At 47.1% G+C, this 23692-nt stretch overlaps 1 protein-coding gene across 1 annotated transcript in view; it reads left to right on the forward strand.

Moving 5' to 3' along the window:
• Nucleotides 1-15568: 15568 nt before the first annotated feature.
• LOC149440237 (uncharacterized) overlaps nt 15569-23692 on the forward strand; it is a 41888-nt gene continuing 33764 nt past the window's right edge. The window contains exon 1 of the mRNA XM_089658875.1: nt 15569-15866. Within this exon, the coding sequence (XP_089515001.1) occupies nt 15581-15866 (286 nt within the window). The 5' untranslated portion in view covers nt 15569-15580. The remainder of the gene's footprint in view (nt 15867-23692) is intronic.

A 23692-nucleotide genomic window follows, 5' to 3' on the forward strand; every position in this document is an offset into this window, starting at 1 on the left:
AATACATAAGGGGGGATATGATCACCATGTATAATACATAAGGGGGGGTATGATCTCCATGTGTAATACATAAGGGGGGATATGATCTCCATGTGTAATACATAAGGGGGGATATGATCTCCATGTATAATACATAAGGGGGGATATGATCTCCATGTATAATACATAAGGGGGGATATGATCTCCATGTATAATACATAAGGGGGGGGATATGATCTCCATGTATAATACATAAGGGGGGATATGATCTCCATGTATAATACATAAGGGGGGATATGATCTCCATGTATAATACATAAGGGGGGATATGATCTCCATGTATAATACATAAGGGGGGATATGATCTCCATGTATAATACATAAGGGGGGATATGATCTCCATGTATAATACATAAGGGGGGATATGATCTCCATGTATAATACATAAGGGGGGATATGATCTCCATGTATAATACATAAGGGGGGGGGGTATGTTTTCCATGTATAATACATAGGGGGGATATGATCTCCATGTATAATACATAAGGGGGGATATGATCTCCATGTATAATACATAAGGGGGATATGATCTCCATATATAATACATAAGGGGGGATATGATCTCACAATAACAATACAATGCAAAACATGAGGGGATTGAGGGCCCTGCTCTTTCGAGCTTACAATCTAGGAGGGAGGGGATGGTGGCACAGGAGGAGATAGCTATGGGGGATGGAGTGGTGGGAGGAGTGGAGGAGGTCGGCAAGTTAGCAGGGGGTGGGGTAGGCTTCCCTGAAGAGATGGGTTTTCAGGGTGCGCCTAAAGGAGAGGAGAGTAGGTGATAGTCTGATGGGTTGGGGCAGGGAGTTCCAGAGGATGGGTGACACCCTGGAGAAGTCCTGGAGGTGGGCATGGGAGGAGGAGACCAGGGAACTAGAGAGAAGGAGGTCTTGTGAGGAGCGGAGTGTGCGTGTTGGGTGGTACTTGGATATTAGGTCAGTGATGTAGTAAGGGGCAGTATGATGGACGGCTTTGTACGTCAGTGTTAGGATTTTGAATTTGATCCGTTGGGCAATCGGAAGCCAGTGGAGGGATTGGCAGAGGGGGGTGGCGGAGATGGAGCGGTTGGAAAGGTGAATGAGTCTGGCTGCCGTATTCAGGATGGACTGAAGCGGGGACAGCCTGTGGCGAGGCAGGCCAGTGAGGAGGGAGTTGCAGTAGTCGAGTCGTAATATGATGAGGGAGTGGATGAGCTGTTTAGTGGTTTCTGGGGTTAGGAACGTGAAGATTTTGGCGATGTTGCGGAGGTGAAATCTGCACGAGTTTGTTAAAGATTGGACTTGGGGCTGGAAGGATAGGTTGGAGTCCAGAATGACACCAAGTACTCTGGCCTGCGGGGCGGGTTTGATGGTGGTGTTGTTGGACGTGATGGAGAAGTCAGTGGGGGGTGGGGTCCGGGCTGGGGGGAAGACAAGAAACTTGATTTTGGAGAGGTTCAGTTTAAGGAAGTGGAGCGACATCCAGTCTATGTCGCTCAGTAGGTGTGTGATACGGGCGGAGACTGAGGGGGTGAGGTGGGGGGTTGAGAGATAGATTTGTGTGTCCTCGGCAAATAGGTGGTAGTTGAAGCCATGAGAGTGTATGAGTTGGCCAAGGGAGGAGGTGTAGATGGAGAAGAGAAGGGGCCCGAGGACGGACCCCAACAGAGAGGGGGAGGTGGTAACATTATAGGTAACGCTGAAAGAGCGTTGGGATAGGTAGGATGAGAGCCAGGAGAGAGCGGAATCTCTGATGCCGAGGGAGTGTAGTTTTTTGAGGAGGAGGGGGTGGTCGACTGTGTCGAAGGCCGCAGAGAGGTCGAGGAGTAGGAGGACTGAGTAGTGGCCATTAGCTTCGGAGGTTAGCAGGTCGTTGGAGAGTTTGAGTAAGGCAATTTTGGTGGAGTGTAGGGGACGGAAGCCGGACTGTAGGGGGTCGAGGAGGTTGTTGTCCCTGAGGTGAGAGCATAGGCGGGTGTAGACTAGGCGCTCGAGGAGATTGGATGTGAATGGGAGCAGGGAGATGGGTCTGAGGTTGTTCGGGTCATTGGTCTTTTCTCTGGGAAAATCTCCTATCTCCACTCTTAACTAGGAAAACGCATTGACTCCTGCTGCTTTTCTCTGGGTAAATGCACCAATCTCCTATCTCCACTCTTAAATAGCCCCAGTCCATATGACTCTTCCCATCTCTTTCCATCATTCCAGTCCATGTCTATATCCCTTCTCCTTGATCATCTCTTCCTACACTTTCTCTTCTTGCCATTCTTTCTTTCCCTCCAGCCTTTCTTTTCCCTTTTCCTATTTCTGCTACGGCAGAAAATGTTCCATTCAATTCTCCTACCTCAGATCACTTGGGACTCCCACTACTTCCATTTATTTTTCAGATGTCTTGAAGGCGTACCATCTACCCCAGTCCTTTCTAAATTATTCTATTTTATCTTCATCTATATTATATAACTCCTCCATCCTATTTATATATTCAACCCTGTCTATCCAATCCCTCATTGTTGGACCTGCCGGAATTTGGGAATAAGTCCCTTAGCCGCGCTAATTAGGTGGCATAATACACAATTTTTATACTGCTTCACTGATATCTCTGACCTATAAAATAAACAAACCCACGGATCCTTCTGTAGAGTGGTCCCCAATATCTCTTGTATAAATTTGATTATATCTTGCCAAGACCCCTGTATTTTTGGACAATCCCACCCTATATGCGCCATTGTTCCCTTAGCTCCACTTCTCCTCCAACATAGCGGTGAGACTTCTGCTCGTTGTCTATGTGCAACATTCGGTGTCAGATACCATCTCGTTAAACATTTATAATTCATTTCAACTGTGTTCATGTTCATCACCCCATGTGTTAGTGTAACCTCCCTGGCGGTATTCCCGAGTGTAGCTCGGGGTAAAGTTTCAGTACCACAAGCGGTAACCCCGAGCTACACTCGGGTTTACCATGCGGCGTTGCTCCGGGATCTGTTCTTCTCTTACCTTGTCCTGCGTTCCTGCGATGTCCCTCCTGCAGTGTCCCCAGCAATGTCCTCCGACGGATGCCGGGATCTGTCATCTGCTTTCGCCCCCTTGCGAGCGTCGGGACGTACGGGGGATGGAACGGCGGGAAATTTGAAAATGACATATTGTGACATTCACTAAATACACTAAAATCACATAGTATAACATTCCTGTATCATCCATTTCACATACATTTTGTCCCGAGTGCTTTGTCCGGCGCCCTGCCTACATTTTTACTGTTCTTTCTGCCTGAAAACTGAGAAACGTCCATGGCGTCCAAAAAGCATCCCCTTAGGTCAAAATCGGTTTTAGACCGGCTAGAGAACAGCGATAGTAAATCAGAACCACTTGCAGAATTGAGTGATAATGATTCGTGGGGGAAACACGTCATCAGACACTGAAAACGATTCTGCGACTGAGCTCAACGATGTGCGAACTTGGCGCTCTGTTTCACATTTCAGTGTTTTTGGTTTGATTATATTATTGAATTACATTTATTATTGTATTATTATTTTTTATGATTATTTATTAAATTATAATTTATGATTTCGTGTTTCAAATTTTAACATCCCCGGGAAGTTTACTAGACTCATCCACAGATACTGCCCAAATCGCCCACTCTGCTCCTCCCATGATATCCTCCTCTCTAGCTCCCTCATCATCTCCTCCCACTCTCGCCTCCAGGATTTCTCCAGAGCCTCTCCCATTCTCAGGAACTCCCTACCACAGCATTTCCAGTCAGCCCCCACCCTGTCTGCCTTTAGGCGATCTTTGAAAACTCACTTCTTCGGGGAAGCCTACCGCACCTCCACATAAGAACTGTACTTGAATCACTTCCACCAGATCATCCGCCGCAGCTATCACCTTTTGTATCACCTCCACCTTCCTTTAGATTGTAAGCTCCACGAGCCGGGCCCTCACATTCCTTCTGTACTGAAAGTATTGTAATTGTATTGTCTCCCGTATATTGTAAAGCACTGCGCAAACTGTTGGCGCTATATAAATCCTTAATAATAATAATAATGGACATCGCTGTCTGGTGCCATTATACATCTTAAAAAAACCCTGAAAGGGACCCATTTACCTTAACCGCTGCTGACAGATTATTATAGAGCTCCTTTATCCACCTTAACATCTTAATCCCTATTCCTAAGACCTATAGGGTATTTATAATGAACCCCCAGTCTACCATGTCAAAACCTTATTCGGCATCACTCAACAGTAAAATTGTCAGTAACTTTTCTCTCTTTGCCTTTTGTAGAAGGGGCTGCATTCTTAGACCATTATCCCTCCCTTCCCTACCTGGGACAAAACGCACTTGGTCTAAATGTATCCATTCCAGCATCAGCTCTTTTAGCCTAGTAGCTAACAGATTTGTGTCTGTATTTAATAATGATATAGGTCCATAGCTGGCCCACAACATCCACCTGCGCTGCTCACCTCACCCACGGACACTGAGCCAGACTGCGACTAACCCACTCCACTTCCAGACGTTGGTCCTCACCACCTCCTGCCAACGGCCCCTCTACACCGCCTAACGCCGGTCCCTTCCTACACCACCTGATGCCGGGCCCTTCAGCACCATCAGCGCCTCTTGACGCCGATTCCTCAGCGCCTGGCCCTCAACATCCGCCTGCGCCGGCTCACTTCGTTCATGGACGCTGAGCCTACTACAGCTGCCAACGCCTAGCCTACTCCACCTCCAGACGTCGATCCATACCACCTCCTGACGACGACCCTTCCACTCCTCCCGACGTCGGGCTCTTCAGCACCCTCAGCGCCTCCCGACGTCAAGCCCTCAACACCTGGCCTCAATTTCTCCGGTCTCCAAGCCGCCAGCATCACCAGATGCCGCGCCTACTGCACCCCAGACGTCGCGCCCTACGACCCCTCCGCTCAACGAACCACCGCACCCACTGATGACATGCCGCCGCACCCATGGGCACCAACCTACTTCACCTGCAGACTGCTACCAAGCAGCTGCTATCCTTGCTGCCCTCCACTCTCCCTCTCCCCTCCCAGAAGAACTCTTGAGTCTCCTCCACAGCGCTTCAGACTCTCTGCTTCACCATCCCGGTCTTGCACCCCCTCACCTCCCACGGCGTATCGGACACTTCGCTTTGCCATCCCTGACCAGCACCCCTTCACCCCCCTGACCTTTCCAGCACCCCGCTCACCCCAACATGCCGCCCGCGCTCCTCCTCCTCGTCCTCCTCTCCTCCATCCTTAAAACTGCCTCCCTCTACCCGCCCACCCCCACTAAGCAGCTCTATATCGCCCCCTCGCTTCTCCTCTCTCCCCATTATGGCACCCACCACCTCCTCCTGCTACTCCACTTCCCCGCTGACCCACTTGCCACCACTTCCAGACCCACACGCTCCTACACCTCCCGTTCCCATGCCACCTTCCTCACCCTCCTCCTTCTTATATCATCTGGGGACATCTCCCCGAACCCTGGCCCCTCACCACCTCATTCCCCCCCTAGAGCCCCCCCTGCTCACGCCAGCCGACGCGACCCCCTCAACCTCATACATGTACCCCTCCTCCCCATACCTATCCCCCCTCTCTCGGTTGCAATCCTGAATGCTCGTTCGGTTTGCAACAAACTTACCGCCATCCACGACCTCTTCATCTCCCGCTCCCTAAACCTCCTAGCAGTCACCGAAACCTGGGTACAGGCCACCGACTCCACTTCCCCTGCGGCACTCACCCATGGAGGTCTCATCTGGACCCATTCGCCAAGACTGAGCGATCGCAGAGGTGGTGGTGTCGGCCTGCTCCTTTCACCGCTGAGCACCTTCCAGGTCCTCCCTAACCCACCCTCTCTATCCTTCCCCTCCTTTGAGGCGCACTGCATCCGACTCTTCTCACCCACCCCCCTAAGGATCGCAGTGATCTACAGACCTCCTGGGTCCATACCCCACTTCCTGGACAACTTCGCCGCCTGGCTCCCCTTCTTCCTCTCCTCTGAGCTACCGACCATCATCCTCGGGGACTTCAACATCCCCATCAATGACAACAACCCGGCCACTTCCCAATTCCTCCACCTAACCTCCTCCTTCGCGCTCACACAGCACACGCAATCCTCCACCCACATCGGAGGGAACACCCTGGACCTCGTCTTCTCCCACCTCTGTACCCTCAACCAGTTCTCTAACACCCCCTTCCCTCTCTCTGACCACCACCTCATCACGTTCTCCATCTCCCCTTCCCCCAACTCCCCCCCCCAAAAACGCCAAACCATCACCAGCCGCAATCTACGCAACCTGAACCCGGCCCCCCTCCACTCAGCCGCCGACCGCCTACACGACAGCATCCTCCCACTATCATGTCCTGACATAGCCACCACCTTGTACAACCACTCACTGTCAGCTGCCCTAGACTCTCTGGCACCCCTAACCACACGCATCATGAAACCCAGGCCGCTTCAACCATGGCAGAATGACAGCACTAAACGCCTCAAACGTCGCAGTCGCGCACTGGAGAGACTGTGGCGCAAAACCAGGTCCCCTCATGCATTCTCCCTCTACAAATCTGCCTTCCTCACTTACACCTCCTCCCTCCACGCCGCTAAGCAGGCCTACTTTGTTAACCTAATCAACACTCTCTCCTCCTGCCCTCGCCGACTCTTCTCCACCTTCAACTTCCTGCTCTCCCCCCCCCCTCCTCCACTCAGTACCTCACTCACCGCCCACGAGATTGCCACCCATTTCCGTAACAAGATTGACACTATCCGTAAGGACATTGTCAACTCGCAATCTACCTCCCCACCTAGCCTCCCCACCCCCGTCACCACTTCTTCTCCCCCCTCCTCTGCCCTCACAACCGCACTGCCCTCCAACGCTCCCAAGGTCCCGCCCACCGTAACCCCCCCTGCACTGCACTCCCTCAGCCCTGTCACTACTGAGGAAACCGTCAAGGTCCTCTAAGAAGCCCGCCTCACGACCTGCCCCCTGGACCCTATCCCCTCTCAACTGCTCCGGTCACCCCCCTCTTCCCTCATCCGCTCCCTCACCCACATCTTCAATCTCTCCCTCTCTACTGGCGCATTCCCCTCCCCCCTAAAGCACGCACATATCACCCCCATCCTCAAAAAGCCCTCCCTGGATCCCGCGGACCCCAACAACCTCAGACCCATCTCCCTGCTGCCACTCACCTCCAAGCTCCTTGAGCGCATAGTCTACGATCGCCTAAGCGCCCACCTTATTGACAATAACCTCCTTGACCCATTACAGTCCGGCTTCCGTCCCCTACACTCCACTGAAACTGCCGTCCTCAAAATCACTAATGACCTATTAAACGCCAAAGCCAAGGGCGACTACTCTGTCCTCCTTCTCCTGGACCTCTCTGCGGCCTTCGACACAGTCGACCACCCCCTCCTCCTTAATAAACTACTCTCCCTTGGCATCAGAGATACCGCTCTCTCCTGGTTCTCATCCTACCTAACCCGACGCTCCTTCAGCGTCACCTACAATGGTACCACCTCCCCCTCCCTCCCCCTCTCTGTTGGGGTCCCCCAAGGCTCTGTCCTTGGACCCCTTCTCTTCTCCATCTACACCTCCTCCCTGGGCACACTCATACACTCCCATGGCTTCAATTATCACCTCTATGCTGACGACACCCAAATCTACCTCTCCACCCCTCTCCTCACCCCCACTATCTCCGCCCGCATCACTCACCTCCTAAACGACATCTCAGACTGGATGTCGCTACATTTCCTCAAGCTTAACCTCTCCAAAACCGAGCTCCTCGTCTTTCCCCCTGCCCACACACCCCCCCCCAGCCTATCCATCACCACCACCAACACCACTATCATTCCCGCCCCGCAAGCCAAAGTCCTTGGCGTCATTCTTGATTCGAACCTCTCCTTCCTCCCTCATGTGAAATCACTTGCAAACACATGCAGGCTCCATCTCCGCAATATTGCCAAGATACGTGCCTTCCTCACCCCAGACACCACCAAACTTCTTGTACACTCCCTCATCATCTCACGCCTTGACTACTGCAACTCTCTTCTCATTGGCCTACCCAAGTGCAGGCTCTCCCCGCTCCTTACCATCCTGAACTCAGCGGCCAGACTCATCCACCTCACCACCCGCTCCACCTCTGCCACCCCCTTTGCCTCTCCCTCCACTGGCTCCCGATTGCCCAACGCATCAAATTTAAACTTCTAATCCTGACCTACAAAGCCGTTCATAACACTGCCCCTGACTACCTCACCAACCTGATCCCCAAGTACCACCCTACCCGTACCCTTCGCTCCTCACAGGACCTCCTTCTATCCTGCTCCCTGGTCTCCTCCTCCCATGCACGACTGCAGGACTTCTCCAGGTCCTCCCCTATCCTCTGGAACTCACTGCCCCAATCCATCCGACTGTCGCCTTCCCTCCCCACATTCAGGCGCTCCCTCAAAACCCATCTCTTCAGGGAAGCCTACCCCACCCTCACCTAACGGCCATCCTCCCTCATTCCTCCCACCACTTCATCCCCCTCAGCCACTTCATTCCCCTCAGCCACTTCCTATTGTTCCACTACCCCCTCCCTCCTAGATTGTAAGCTTGAAAGAGTAGGGCCCTCTTACCCCTCGTACGCTGTCTGTTTTTGTTGTACTGTGCCATGTATTGTCCCCCCTATTGTACAGCGCTGAGCAAACCCTTTGGCGCTATATAAACTCGATGTAATAAATAAATAATAATAAATAGCTAGCGCATTGTGAGCTATTCTTGACTTCTTTTAGAATAATTGTTATGAATGCTTGCAGCGATTCTTATTCCCATTCCATCCCCAAAGGCATTCATATATGTACAAAGTTTAGGGACCAATAATTCTTATAAGTTTCTTATAATACCCCGCCGTATATCCATCAGGTCCTGGGTTCTTCGCTCCTGCTGTATTCTTCAGGGCCATATTAATTTCTTCCTGGGAGATCGCTTGTTCTAAAGATACAAATTGTTCTGATATTTTTGGCAGGTGTGCCACTTTTAAATATTTCTGCCATTTCCTCCTCTTTTCTTCCTCTGTAACTTACTGGTTCTCAGAATTCACATCATACAGCCTGATATAATATTTTTGGAACGTTTTAGCGATGTCAGTGGTGGAGTGCAACAGTTCTCCTTTTTCATCTTTAATTTTTTCAATAAAGTTCTTTGATTTCTTTTCCTTAAGTCTTTTCATCAGGTATTTTCCTGGTTTATTCCCCAACTGATGTGTTTCCTTTGAAACCCTATTAAAAATCTTCCTTGATTTCTGTTCCAATAGATCTTTTAGCTCTTCTCTTTTAAGTACGATCTTTGAATGTACCTCTGTATCCTGTCTCTTTTTATGTTCCTGTTCTAGTCTATATAACTCCTCCGTCACTTCCTTTATTTTTCTCCCGCTATCTTTCTTTTTTTGTATACTGTATGATCCTGTCAAGGTCCTACCTTTCCTCAGGGCTTGTGCTGCTCCATGTGCTGGCATCCATCTTAGGTGTCTGCAAAGCATTGTGGGATCCTTTATGCTTTCAGCCCTCTGCGGCTCCTCCCAGGAGGTGGCGGCTTATCACATTTAAGTCTGCTGTTTGCAGCTGTCCATTGCATTTGTGTCCTGTCTGTTGCATAGCAGCAAGCTCCTGTTCAGTTACTCAGTGCTCTCCTGGATACTGACTCGGCTTTGGCAAAGACTCCTCCTGGCTTCTGACCCCGGCTCTGGCGACCATTCTTCCTGGCTCCTGATCCCGGCTCTGGCGACTATTCTCCCTGGCTCCTGATCCCGGCTCTGGCGACCATTCTTCCTGGCTTCTCACCCCGGCTCTGGCGACCATTCTTCCTGGCTTCTCACCCCGGCTCTGGCGACCATTCTTCCTGGCTTCTCACCCCGGCTCTGGCGACCATTCTTCCTGGCTTCTGACCCCGGCTCTGGCGACCATCCTTCCTGGCTTCTCACCCCGGCTTTGGCTACGATTCCCGCTGGTTCTTGACTTTCATAGACTCTTGCCTTGTTTCGGTATAAATAAACCTACCTTTAATTGCACCCCCTTGTGTGCCTGGCTCCTCGCTCCCTGACAGATCCTGCTGCATTCAGATGTAACTCTGAATGAAGCTGCTAACACCCTACCGCATACCAAAATGGACAATAGTGCAATAAAATTAATGTGGTGCTGCGCTTATGTATACAGCATACCAGAAAAAAGAATAATAGAATATAATGATTGTTCATATATATAAAACCAATATCTAAGTGTGCTTATATGTGACTAAAATCAGAAAAAAATTAAATCATAAGACAATATTCTTAATAAACCCAAAGGTGATGATGGAAATGACCTCCCTACTTCTGTGCTAAATGCACACACAAGGGAAAAATGATAAAAAGTATGCGTCTAAACTGATAGGTTCGAAAAGAAGGAAAAACGTAAATAAAATATAAATCAGTAAATGATGAAATCCCCCCACTGTTGTGCTGAATATCACCAATGGACAAGTGATGTGAAAATGTCCACTATTATATAAGTGCCAACCTGGTAAGTCCAGAAAACTAGCAAAAAAGGACAATAATCGTCCCATGTGTGAATAATAAGTGAAAAGCCACAAATATACCAAAAAGTTAATACAAATCAACAGGAACCAACCTTTATAACTGAAGAAAAAAACTGAATATAATAGTGATCCCAATTGGGGATAAAATGGAATATACTGATTGAGTGACACCAAATGAACTTTATATAGTGAAAAAAAAGGGGGAATATAGGCTACACCGCCTATAAAAAAAAGATTAATGGATGTGTGACCCCAATTTCGGGGATAAGCACGTGAACTTGTGACAAAATCAATAAAGTGAGAACAAATTATAGGTAAAGAAGTGATAAGTGTCGCCAAATGCTGGGATATGAAATAACGTACACGTGAAACCGTGACACAATAAGTGGCTCGAAAACCTCAAAAATAACTCATAAATCAATATATAAATATAAATAAAAAAAATAAAAAAAAATGTTTAAGTCCAAAACCACCTAAATGGTGGAGGTGTTCTGTAGTCCTTTTTGTATATGTGTATACAGAGCTAGATGACGGGAGTCCCACACTATGTGAAATGGCCTCTCACCTCCATGAAGCGACCCTACAGGGTCAAAACCCCTTTTAGGAATATACCACACCGATCAGGAATCTGGACCCCCCCTCCTGCAGATGTAAGGTCCAAAGTAGTGTCAATCCCTCTCACTGGTGTGCAAAGGTACCGCAAGCAGCCTCCTCAAAGTTGTCCCGGAAATGGTCACTCCTCACACGGCCAATGAGGGAAAGGAAGATGCTCCCATAGTGTATTAAAGTTTTATTTTACTAAAATATTACAAGTCCCACTCACATTTTACAGTTCAAACATATGCCGTTGTACATAACCACATGCTATGGGTGTACTTTACATGGATCCTTATTGGAGTCCCAAGATGGCGTCCATGCCGGAAGTTGTGTCAGCACGGCTGGAAGTGCGTTACCACGTCCCACGCGTTTCATCACGTTATCACGTGACTTCATCAGGGTCTTCTGGCGACTTCATACCCTGATACAGCACATGGGATTGGACGAGATATATACAGTATATGGGATTGGATGACATATATACAGTACATGGGATTGGATGACATATATACAGTACATGGGATTGGATGACATATATACAGTATATGGGATTGGATGACGTGTATACAGTATATGGGATTAGATGACATGTATACAGTATATGGGATTGGATGACATGTATACAGTATATGGGATTGGATGACGTGTATACAGTATATGGGATTGGATGACATATATACAGTATATGGGATTGGATGACGTGTATACAGTATATGGGATTGGATGACGTGTATACAGTATATGGGATTGGATGACATATATACAGTATATGGGATTGGATGACGTGTATACAGTATATGGGATTGGATGACATGTATACAGTATATGGGATTGGATGACGTGTATACAGTATATGGGGATTGGATGACGTGTATACAGTATATGGGATTGGATGACATATATACAGTATATGGGATTGGATGACATGTATACAGTATATGGGATTGGATGACATGTATACAGTATATGGGATTGGATGACGTGTATACAGTATATGGGGATTGGATGACGTGTATACAGTATATGGGATTGGATGACATGTATACAGTATATGGGATTGGATGACATATATACAGTATATGGGATTGGATGACATGTATACAGTATATGAGATTGGATGACATGTATACAGTATATGGGATTAGATGACATGTATACAGTATATGGGATTGGATGACATGTATACAGTATATGGGATTGGATGACATGTATACAGTATATGGGATTGGATGACATATATACAGTATATGGGATTGGATGACATGTATACAGTATATGAGATTGGATGACATGTATACAGTATATGGGATTGGATGACATGTATACAGTATATGGGATTGGATGACATGTATACAGTATATGGGATTGGATGACATATATACAGAATATGGGATTGGATGACGTGTATACAGTATATGGGATTGGATGACGTGTATACAGTATATGGGATTGGATGACATATATACAGTATATGGGATTGGATGACGTGTATACAGTATATGGGATTGGATGACATATATACAGAATATGGGATTGGATGACGTGTATACAGTATATGGGATTGGATGACGTGTATACAGTATATGGGATTGGATGACATATATACAGTATATGGGATTGGATGACATATATACAGTATATGGGATTGGATGACATATATACAGTATATGGGATTGGATGACGTGTATACAGTATATGGGATTGGATGACATGTATACAGTATATGGGATTGGATGACGTGTATACAGTATATGAGATTGGATGACATATATACAGTATATGGGATTGGATGACATGTATACAGTATATGGGATTGGATGACGTGTATACAGTATATGGGATTGGATGACGTGTATACAGTATATGGGATTGGATGACATGTATACAGTATATGGGATTGGATGACATGTATACAGTATATGGGATTGGATGACATGTATACAGTATATGGGATTGGATGACATGTATACAGTATATGGGATTGGATGACGTGTATACAGTATATGGGATTGGATGACGTGTATACAGTATATGGGATTGGATGACATGTATACAGAATATGGGATTGGATGACGTGTATACAGTATATGGGATTGGATGACATATATACAGAATATGGGATTGGATGACGTGTATACAGTATATGGGATTGGATGACATATATACAGTATATGGGATTGGATGACATGTATACAGTATATGGGATTGGATGACGTGTATACAGTATATGGGATTGGATGACATATATACAGTATATGGGATTGGATGACGTGTATACAGTATATGGGATTGGATGACGTGTATACAGTATATGGGATTGGATGACATGTATACAGTATATGGGATTGGATGACATGTATACAGTATATGGGATTGGATGACATATATACAGTATATGGGATTGGATGACGTGTATACAGTATATGGGATTGGATGACATATATACAGTATATGGGATTGGATGACGTGTATACAGTATATGGGATTGGATGACGTGTATACAGTATATGGGATTGGATGACATATATACAGTATATGGGATTGGATGACGTGTATACAGTATATGGGATTGGATGACATGTATACAGTATATGGGATTGGATGACATGTATACAGTATATGGGATTGGATGACGTGTATACAGTATATGGGATTGGATGACATGTATACAGTATATGGGATTGGATGACGTGTATACAGTATATGGGATTGGATGACATGTATACAGTATATGGGATTGGATGACATATATACAGTATATGGGATTGGATGACGTGTATACAGTATATGGGATTGGATGACATGTATACAGTATATGAGATTAGATGACATGTATACAGTATATGGGATTGGATGACATATATACAGTATATGGGATTGGATGACGTGTATACAGTATATGGGATTGGATGACATGTATACAGTATATGGGATTGGATGACATATATACAGTATATGGGATTGGATGACGTGTATACAGTATATGGGATTGGATGACGTGTATACAGTATATGGGATTGGATGACATATATACAGTATATGGGATTGGATGACGTGTATACAGTATATGGGATTGGATGACATGTATACAGTATATGGGATTGGATGACGTGTATACAGTATATGGGATTGGATGACATGTATACAGTATATGGGATTGGATGACATGTATACAGTATATGGGATTAGATGACATGTATACAGTATATGGGATTGGATGACGTGTATACAGTATATGGGATTGGATGACGTGTATACAGTATATGGGATTGGATGACGTGTATACAGCATATGGGATTGGATGACGTGTATACAGTATATGGGATTGGATGACGTGTATACAGTATATGGGATTGGATGACATGTATACAGTATATGGGATTGGATGACGTGTATACAGTATATGGGATTGGATGACATGTATACAGTATATGGGATTGGATGACGTGTATACAGTATATGGGATTGGATGACATGTATACAGTATATGGGATTGGATGACATGTATACAGTATATGGGGATTGGATGACGTGTATACAGTATATGGGATTGGATGACGTGTATACAGTATATGGGATTGGATGACATGTATACAGTATATGGGGATTGGATGACGTGTATACAGTATATGGGATTGGATGACATGTATACAGTATATGGGATTGGATGACATGTATACAGTATATGGGATTGGATGACGTGTATACAGTATATGGGATTAGATGACATGTATACAGTATATGGGATTGGATGACGTGTATACAGTATATGGGATTGGATGACATGTATACAGTATATGGGATTGGATGACGTGTATACAGTATATGGGATTAGATGACATGTATACAGTATATGGGATTGGATGACGTGTATACAGTATATGGGATTGGATGACGTGTATACAGTATATGGGATTGGATGACGTGTATACAGTATATGGGATTGGATGACGTGTATACAGTATATGGGATTGGATGACATGTACAGTACTTTATTATAATTGGCTTCTGTCTTAATTGGCCCCAGTATATGTCTGCAAGTATATAGATGAGATAGTGCCCTTAGATTGTCAGATCCTTGGGGGCGGGTACTAATGCGTATCACATGCCTAACATTGGTAAATGGGATATTGTTGGGTACAAGTTTATCCTCGCTCAGGGCAAAGATGCCAAACTGCCCTCCCCCCATTCATGATGTGCAAGTTTAGGGGATCCTACGCCCAGCAGTCACTTGCTAGTCAAAACCATGGCCGCTGTCACTTCTCCTGTCTACCCAGTAACAGAAGGAAGGCTTCCCCATCCCTACAGGAAACGATTGCGCTCAGGGCAGCCGCCCCTCCTGCCCCCCCCCCCCCCCCCTTGTCCTGGCCTTTCATTATGTCTAGCTTTGATGATATGTGACCCAAATCTCCCTTTCCAGGACTATCCGATGGATTCATGTTTTGCTCCATAAGTAAAAACAAATTCTTTACGTCAGGCTGGGAGGACGACTATCATTGGATCCCTCCGGAGGATTATAAGAAGGATATTCGTTTACTGTTGGGGACGGGATTACAAGTTTCCTGCCCAATAGTCCCAAATCTGAATATTGTGAAGAATTTTAGGGACTTCTACGTCATCACCTGCATGACAAAGACAGCACCATGGGACCAGGAATGTGACCTCTCCTCTTGTTATGTAGAAAATCCCTACTTCTTATCCGCCCTCCTTTTCGCTCTTCCAGGTACGTTTCTTTAAAGCTGATGGTAATTCTGCTTCTATTGCACTTTCTCTGATTACCCCCCTCTCTCATCATCCATGTGATAATAAAATACTGGGGGTACGCTGGGGGTACGCTGAGGGTACGCTGAGGGCACGCTGAGGGTACGCTGAGCGTACGCTGGGGGCACGCTGAGGGCCTGCTGAGGGTGTGCTGGGGGCACGCTGAGGGTACGCTGAGGGCACACTAAGGGCACGCTGATGGTACGCTGAGGGCACGCTGAAGGTATGCTGAGGGCACGCTGAGGGTACGTTGGGGTCAAGCTGAGGGCACACTGATGGTACATTTGGAGCATGCTGAGGGCATGCTGAGGGCACGCTGAGGGCATGCTAAGGGCATGCTGATGGTACGCTGAGGGTATGCTGGGGGCATGCTGAGGGTATGCTGAGGGTACGCTGAGGGTACAGTGGGGACATGCTGAGGGTATGCTGAGGGCACGCTGAGAGTGCGCTGAGGGTATGCTCAGGGCACTCTGAGGGTACGTTGAGGGTGCGCTGAGGGCCTGCTGAGGGTGCGCTGGGTGCACGCTGAGGGTATGCTGAGGGCATGCTAAGGGTACGCTGAGGGCATGATGAGGGTTACGCTGAGGGTACGCTGGGGGCATGTTGAGGGTACGGTGAGGGCAAGCTGAGGGTACGCTGAGGGCACGCTGAGGGTACGTTGAGGTCACACTGAGGGCACACTGATGGTACATTGGGAGCACGCTGAGGGCATGCTGAGGGCACACTGAGGGTACGCTAAGGGCACGCTGATGGTACACTGAGGGTATGCTGAGGATATGCTGAGGGTACGCTGAGGGCACGCTGAGGGTACACTGAGGGTATGCTGGGGGCATGCTGAGGGTACGCTGAGGGCATGCTGACGGCATTCTGAGCATACGTTGAGGGCATGCTGAGGGTACACTGGGGGCATGCTGAGAGTACGGTGAGGACATGCTGAGGGTACGCTGAGGGTATGCTGAGGGTACGCTGGGGGCATGCTGAGAGTACGATGAGGGCACGCTGAGGGTACGTTGGGGTCACGCTGAGGGCACACTGATGGTACATTGGGAGCACGCTGAGGGCACGCTGATGGTACGCTGAGGGTACGCTGAGGGCACGCTGAGGGCACACTGAGGGTACGCTAAGGGCACGCTGATGGTACGCTGAGGGTACACTGAGGGTACACTGAGGGCACGCTGATGGTACACTGAGGGTACGCTGAGGATATGCTGAGGGTACGCTGAGGGCACGCTGAGGGTACACTAAGGGTATGCTGGGGGCATGCTGAGGGTACGCTGAGGGCATGCTGACGGCATTCTGAGGATACGTTGAGGGCGTGCTGAGGGTACGCTGGGGGCATGCTGAGGGTACGGTGAGGGCATGCTGAGGGTACGCTGAGGGCACGCTGAGGATATGCTGAGGGTACGCTGGGGGCATGCTGAGGGTACACTGAGGGCACACATGCAGCCTTTCAACAGGTGGGCCTTGATGTCTAGAGGCCACATCACACATGCAAAGAATAGGTGCTGCAACCCTCATAGCATGCTTTCCCTAAAGGACTCCCGATCTCACCGTGCGACTCCTTCGGTTTCCATCCGCCGAAGCAGTAAATCAAATCATAGAGGATCGGCCACAAGGTGACGACGAATTGTAAAAAATTGTATTCAGATGCGGAGTGAAAATAGTTCCAGAATACAAGCTACACTTACGTGTTTCCATCAAACGATGAGTAACGTAGACTGAAACACGTAAGTGTAGCTTGTATTCTGGAACTATTTTCACTCTGCATCTGAATACAATTTCTACAATTCGTCTTCACCTTGCTGCCGATCCCACCCACATGGAAGAAATATACAGTCATGGCCGAAATTGTTGGCACCCTTGATATTTCTCCAGGAAATCATGTATTTCTCACGAAACGTATTGCATTAACACATGTTTTGCTATACACATGTTTATTCCCTTTGTGTGTATTGGGACAAAACAAAAAAAGGGAGGAAAGAAAGCAAATTCGACATAATGTCACACAAACCTCCAAAAATGGGCTGGACAAAAGTATTGGCACCCTTTCACAACTGCGGATAAATAAGAATGTTACAAGCATGTGATGCTCCTGTAAACTCACCTGGGGCAAGTAACAGGTGTGGGCAATATAGAAATCACACCTGAAAGCAGATAAAAAGGAGAGACGTTCACTTAACCTTTGCATTGTGTGTCTGTCTGTGCCACACTAAGCATGGACAACAGAAAGAGGAGACGAGAACTGTCTGAGGACCTGAGAACCAAAATTGTGGCAAAATATCAACAATCTCAAGGTTACAAGTCCATCTCCAGAGAACTAGATTTGCCTTTGTCCACAGTGCGCAACATTATCAAGAAGTTTGCAACCCATGGCACTGTAGCTAATCTCCCTGGTCGTGGACGGATGAGGAAAATTGATGAAAGATTGCAACGCAGAATAGTCCGGATGGTGGATAAGCAGCCCCAAACATGTTCCAAAGACATTCAAGCTGTCCTGCAGGCTCAGGGAGCATCAGTGTCAGCGCGAACTATCCGTCGACATTTAAATGAAATGAAACGCTATGGCAGGAGACCCAGGAGGACCCCACTGCTGACACAGAGACATAAAAAAGCAAGACTACAGTTTGCCAAAATGTACTTGAGTAAGCCAAAAGCCTTCTGGGAAAACGTCTTGTGGACAGATGAGACCAAGATAGAGCTTTTCGGTAAAGCACATCATTCTACTGTTTACCGAAAACGGAATGAGGCCTACAAAGAACAAAACACAGTACCTACGGTAAAATATGGTGGAGGTTCAATGATGTTTTGGGGTTGTTTTGCTGCCTCTGGCACTGGGTGCCTTGACTGTGTGCAAGGCATCATGAAATCTGAGGATTACCAAAGGATTTTGGGTCGCACTGTAGGGCCCAGTGTCAGAAAGCTGGGTTTGCGTCCAAGATCCTGGGTCTTCCAGCAGGACAATGACCCCAAACATACGTCAAAAAGCACTCAGAAATGGATGGCAAAGAAGCGCTGGAGAGTTCTGAAGTGGCCAGCAATGAGCCCAGATCTAAATCCCATTGAACACCTGTGGAGAGATCTTAAAATTGCTGTTGGGAAAAGGTGTCCTTCCAATAAGAGAGACCTGGAGCTGTTTGCAAAGGAAGAGTGGTCCAAAATTCCGGGTGAGAGGTGTCAGAAGCTTATTGATGGTTATAGGAAGCGACTGATTTCAGTTATGTTTTCCAAAGGGTGTGCAACCAAATATTAAGTTAAGGGTGCCAATACTTTTGTCCAGCCCATTTTTGGGGTTTTGTGTGACATTATGTCATATTTGCTTTTCTGCCTCTGTTTTATATTTGTTCCAATACATACAAAGGGAATAAACATGTGTATAGCAAAACATGTGTTAATGCAATACCTTTTTTGTGTGAAATACTTGATTTTCAGGAAAAATATCAAGGGTGCCAACAATTTCGGCCATGACTGTATATATGAAATATATTTTAAAAATATTCTTCCCAAATATATTGACATGTATTTGAAATGTTACAATGTTGGGCGTATTCAGTATATATAAATATACATGTACAGTATATACACACATATATATATATATATATATAGACATACATACTTCATGTTGAAATACATTTTAATTACAAAATATATTAAAAATATTTTTTAAAATAGATCTCAAATATACTGTATGCCTTTATAAATACAAATCTACAAGTTTGGAATGCATTTACACATTTTTTCAATTTTGCACAGGTGTACCGGCTCCTCCCCTTTAGTCTTGTACAGGTGTACTGGCTCCTCCCCTTCAGTCCTGCACAGGTGTACCAGCTCCTCCCTTCAATTTTGCACAGGTGTACCGGCTCCTCCTTTCATTCCTGCACAGTTGTACCGACTCCTCCCGTGTAGTCTTGCACAGGTGTACCGGCCCCTCCCCTTCAGTCTTGCACAGGTGTTACAGCTCCTCCCGTTTAGTCTTGCTCAGGTGTACCGGCTCCTCCCCTTCAGTCTTGCACAGGTGTACCGGCTCCTCCCGTTTAGTCTTGCTCAGGTGTACCGGCTCCTCCCCTTCAGTCTTGCACAGGTGTACCGGCTCCTCCCCTTCAGTCCTGCAGAGGGGTACCGGCTCCTCCCCTTCAGTCCTGCAGAGGTGTACCGGCTCCTCCCCTTCACTCTTGCACAGGTGTACTGGCTCCTCCCCTTCAGTCTTGCACAGGTGTACCAGCTCCTCCCTTCAGTCCTGCACAGTTGTACCGGCTCCTTGCCTTCAGTCCTGCACAAGTGTAGCGGCTCCTCCCCTTCAGTCTTGCACAGATGTCCCCTCCCTTTCAGTCCTGCACAGGTATAGCGGCTCCTCCCCTTCATTCTTGAACAGATGTAGCGGCTCCTCTCCTGTACTGAAATGGCTCACTCTGAATTCACTGCAGACTGTGAGCTTCTCACCATGTGCATTAGAAGCTGCAGCAAGTCAGATAGAGCTCCGCCTCATTTCCTGGCTGGAGGATGTCCGGCATCATCTAGCCTTCTCCTCCCCAGCCTGACTGTCCCTGGCCCCACCCCTTTCATTCATTGGAATTCAGTTCTTGCAATCATGGAGGCCCAGTGTCACATGTGGGCATTACCTAGGGCGGTCTGTATGAGACTACAGCCTGTGGAGGAATATTGGGTGTCACAGCCCACTTATTGGGTATTGCCGCACATGTCAGAGTGACATCCATAACTCTGGAGCCCTCATTGACATTAAACTCCAAATCCATAACCTGTAAAATTTATTAAAGCGTCCTCTATGGACAGTTTTGGGTACTGTCACTTTGAAGGCACACTTAATTTTGACAAACACTCATCGGCCACTTTATTAGGTCCACCTTGCTAGTGCCAAGAAAATCTCCCCCACATGACACCACCAGCCTGAGCTGTTGATACAAGGCGGAATGGATCCCTCACACCATAACAACACCACCACCAGCCTGAACCATTGTTACAAAGTAGGATGGATCCACCACACCGTGACATCACCAGCCTGAACCATTGATACAAGGCAGGATGGATCCACCACACCATGACACCACCACCAGCCTGAACCGTTGATACAAGGCAGGATGGATCCATCACACCATGACACCACCACCAGCCTGAACCGTTGATACAAGGCAGGATGGATCCATCACACCATGACACCCCCACCACCAGCCTGAACCGTTGATACAAGGCAGGATGGATCCACCACACCATGACACAACCACCAGCCTGAACCATTGATACAAGGCAGGATGGATCCATCACACCATGACACCACCACCACCAGCCTGAACCGTTGATACAAGGCAGGATGGATCCATCACACCATGACACCCCCACCACCAGCCTGAACCGTTGATACAAGGCAGCATGGATCCACCACACCATGACACAACCACCAGCCTGAACCATTGATACAAGGCAGGATGGATCCCCCACACCATGACACCACCACCACCACCAGCCTGAACCATTTATACAAGGCACGATAGATCCCCCACACCATGACACCACCACCAGCCTGAACCGTTGATAAAAGGCAGGATGGATCCATCACCCCTTGACACCACCACCACCACCAGCCTGAACCATTCATACAAGGCAGGATGGATCCACCACACCATGACACCACCACCAGCCTGAACCATGGATACAAGGCAGGATGGATCCATGTTTTCATGTTGTTTACCCCAAATTCTGACCCTACCATCTAAATTTTTCCCCCTTCCCACTCTCTTCCTTCTCCCCCCCCCCTTCTATCCATTGTCCTGCATGATGTCCCTGATGAGGACTAAAGAGCTCAAAAAAAATGTTTTTGTTATAACAGTTTTTATTTTTCACACATACACATTACATATAGTTGTCTTTTTTTATTTTTACTCTTTTTTTAATAAAAAAGTTTAATTTTAGAGACTGATTTTTTTTTCCCTATTTCTTTTTTTTTTCCTTTGATTCTATTATTCTTTTTTTTCTCTTGTATTTCAGCATTACTATTAAGTTTCTCTTGTCTTCCTTCAGTTTTCAAATCACCTCATTATCACATACACACACCTGATTCCTTTTTCATGGCCCCTGAGACCAAGCCCCGGTGGGCGGGGTGAAATAAATCAGAGGGGCGTGGCTAGAATGGCAGCTGAGGCCATGCCTCAATACTGGACTCCTTGGGGTTTATTTACTAAAGCTGGAGAGTCCAAAATCAGACTCCCTTCTGCATAGAAACCAATCAGCTTCTAACCTCAGCTTGTTCAATGAAGCTTTGGCAATGAAACCTGGAAGCTGATTGGTTTCTATGCAGAAGGGAGTCTGATTTTGGACTCTCCAGCCTTAGTAAATAAACCCCCTAGTGTCAGTTGAGCAGTGTCCATCCCTGCACTTGTATTGGCTGACACTGGAATCTATTGGACTCTTGCTCCCCTCTTCTTACTTGCCAGTGGGATGATCCTTCCTTCCATCCATAGCTTGAAGCCATAAGAAATACTTTTTCATCTACCATCTGAATGTCGCAGCAACCAGTCTGCCCATTCTCATCAACAAGACATTTTCCTCCACACAACTGCCTCCCACTGGATATTTTCTCTTTTTTGGACCATTCTCTGTAAACCCTAGAGATGGTTGTGCAGGAAAATCCCAGTAGATCAGCAGTTTCTGAAATATTCAGACCAGCCCGTCTGGCAGCAACAACAATGCCAAGTTCAAAGTCTCTTAAATCCCCTTTCTTCCCCATTCTGATGCTCGGTTTGAAATTCAGCAAGTTGTCTTCAGCACGTCTAGATGCCTAAATGCATTGAGTTGCTGGCATGTGATTGGCTGATTAGCAATTTGTGTTACCAAGCAATTGATCAGGAGGACCTAATAAAGAGGCCGGTGAGTGTATATGGTTTTTACAATGATTAGCCATAACTTTATGACCGCCCACCTAATATTGAGTAGATCCACCTTTTGCCACCAAAACAGCCCTGGCCCGTCGAGGCATGGACTCCACTAGACCTCTGAAGGTATGCTGTGATATCTGGCACCAAGCCGTCAGACGCAGAACCTTTCAGTCCTGTAAGTTGGTAGGTGGGACCTCCATGGATCAGACTTGTTTTTCCAGCACATCCCACAGATGTTCGATTAGACTGAGATCTGGAGAATTTTGAAGCCAAGTCAATACCTCACACTCGTCGTGTTCTTCAATCCATTATTGCAGTGACAGGGTGCATTATTCAGCTGAAAGAGGCCACTGCCATCAGGCAGTTTTCATGAAGGGTGTACTTGGTCTCCAACAATGTTTAGGTAGGTGGTACGTGTCAAAGTAACATCCACATGAATAGCAGGAGCCAACATTTCCCAGCAGAACATTTCCCAAAGCATCACACTGACTCTGCTGGCTTGTCTTCTTCCCATACCACATCCTGGTGCCATCTCTTCCCCAGGTAAGTGACACACACCCACCCGGCCATCAACATAATGGAAACGAAAATGTGATTCACAAGACCAGGCCACCTTCTTCCATTGTTCCATGCCCCAGTTCTGATGCTCATGATTCTTAACATCCTGTAAGTTGTGGCCACCATGGATCAGACTTGCTTTTCCAGCACATCCCACAGACACTCGATTGGATTGAGATCTTGAAAATTTGGAGGCCAAGTCAACAGCTCAAACTAGTTGTGTCTCCTAAACCATTCCTGAATTAATCAGACCAGACCACCTTCTGCCATTGCTCTTTGGCTCAGGTCAGAACCTTTAAATCCTGTAAGTTGAGTGGTGGGGCCTCCATGGACTGGACTTGTT

Source organism: Staurois parvus, unplaced genomic scaffold (assembly GCF_062004578.1).
Source record: "Staurois parvus isolate SC_StPar_1 unplaced genomic scaffold, SC_StPar_1.0 ptg001108l, whole genome shotgun sequence".
In the NCBI taxonomy this organism is placed as follows: domain Eukaryota; kingdom Metazoa; phylum Chordata; class Amphibia; order Anura; family Ranidae; genus Staurois; species Staurois parvus.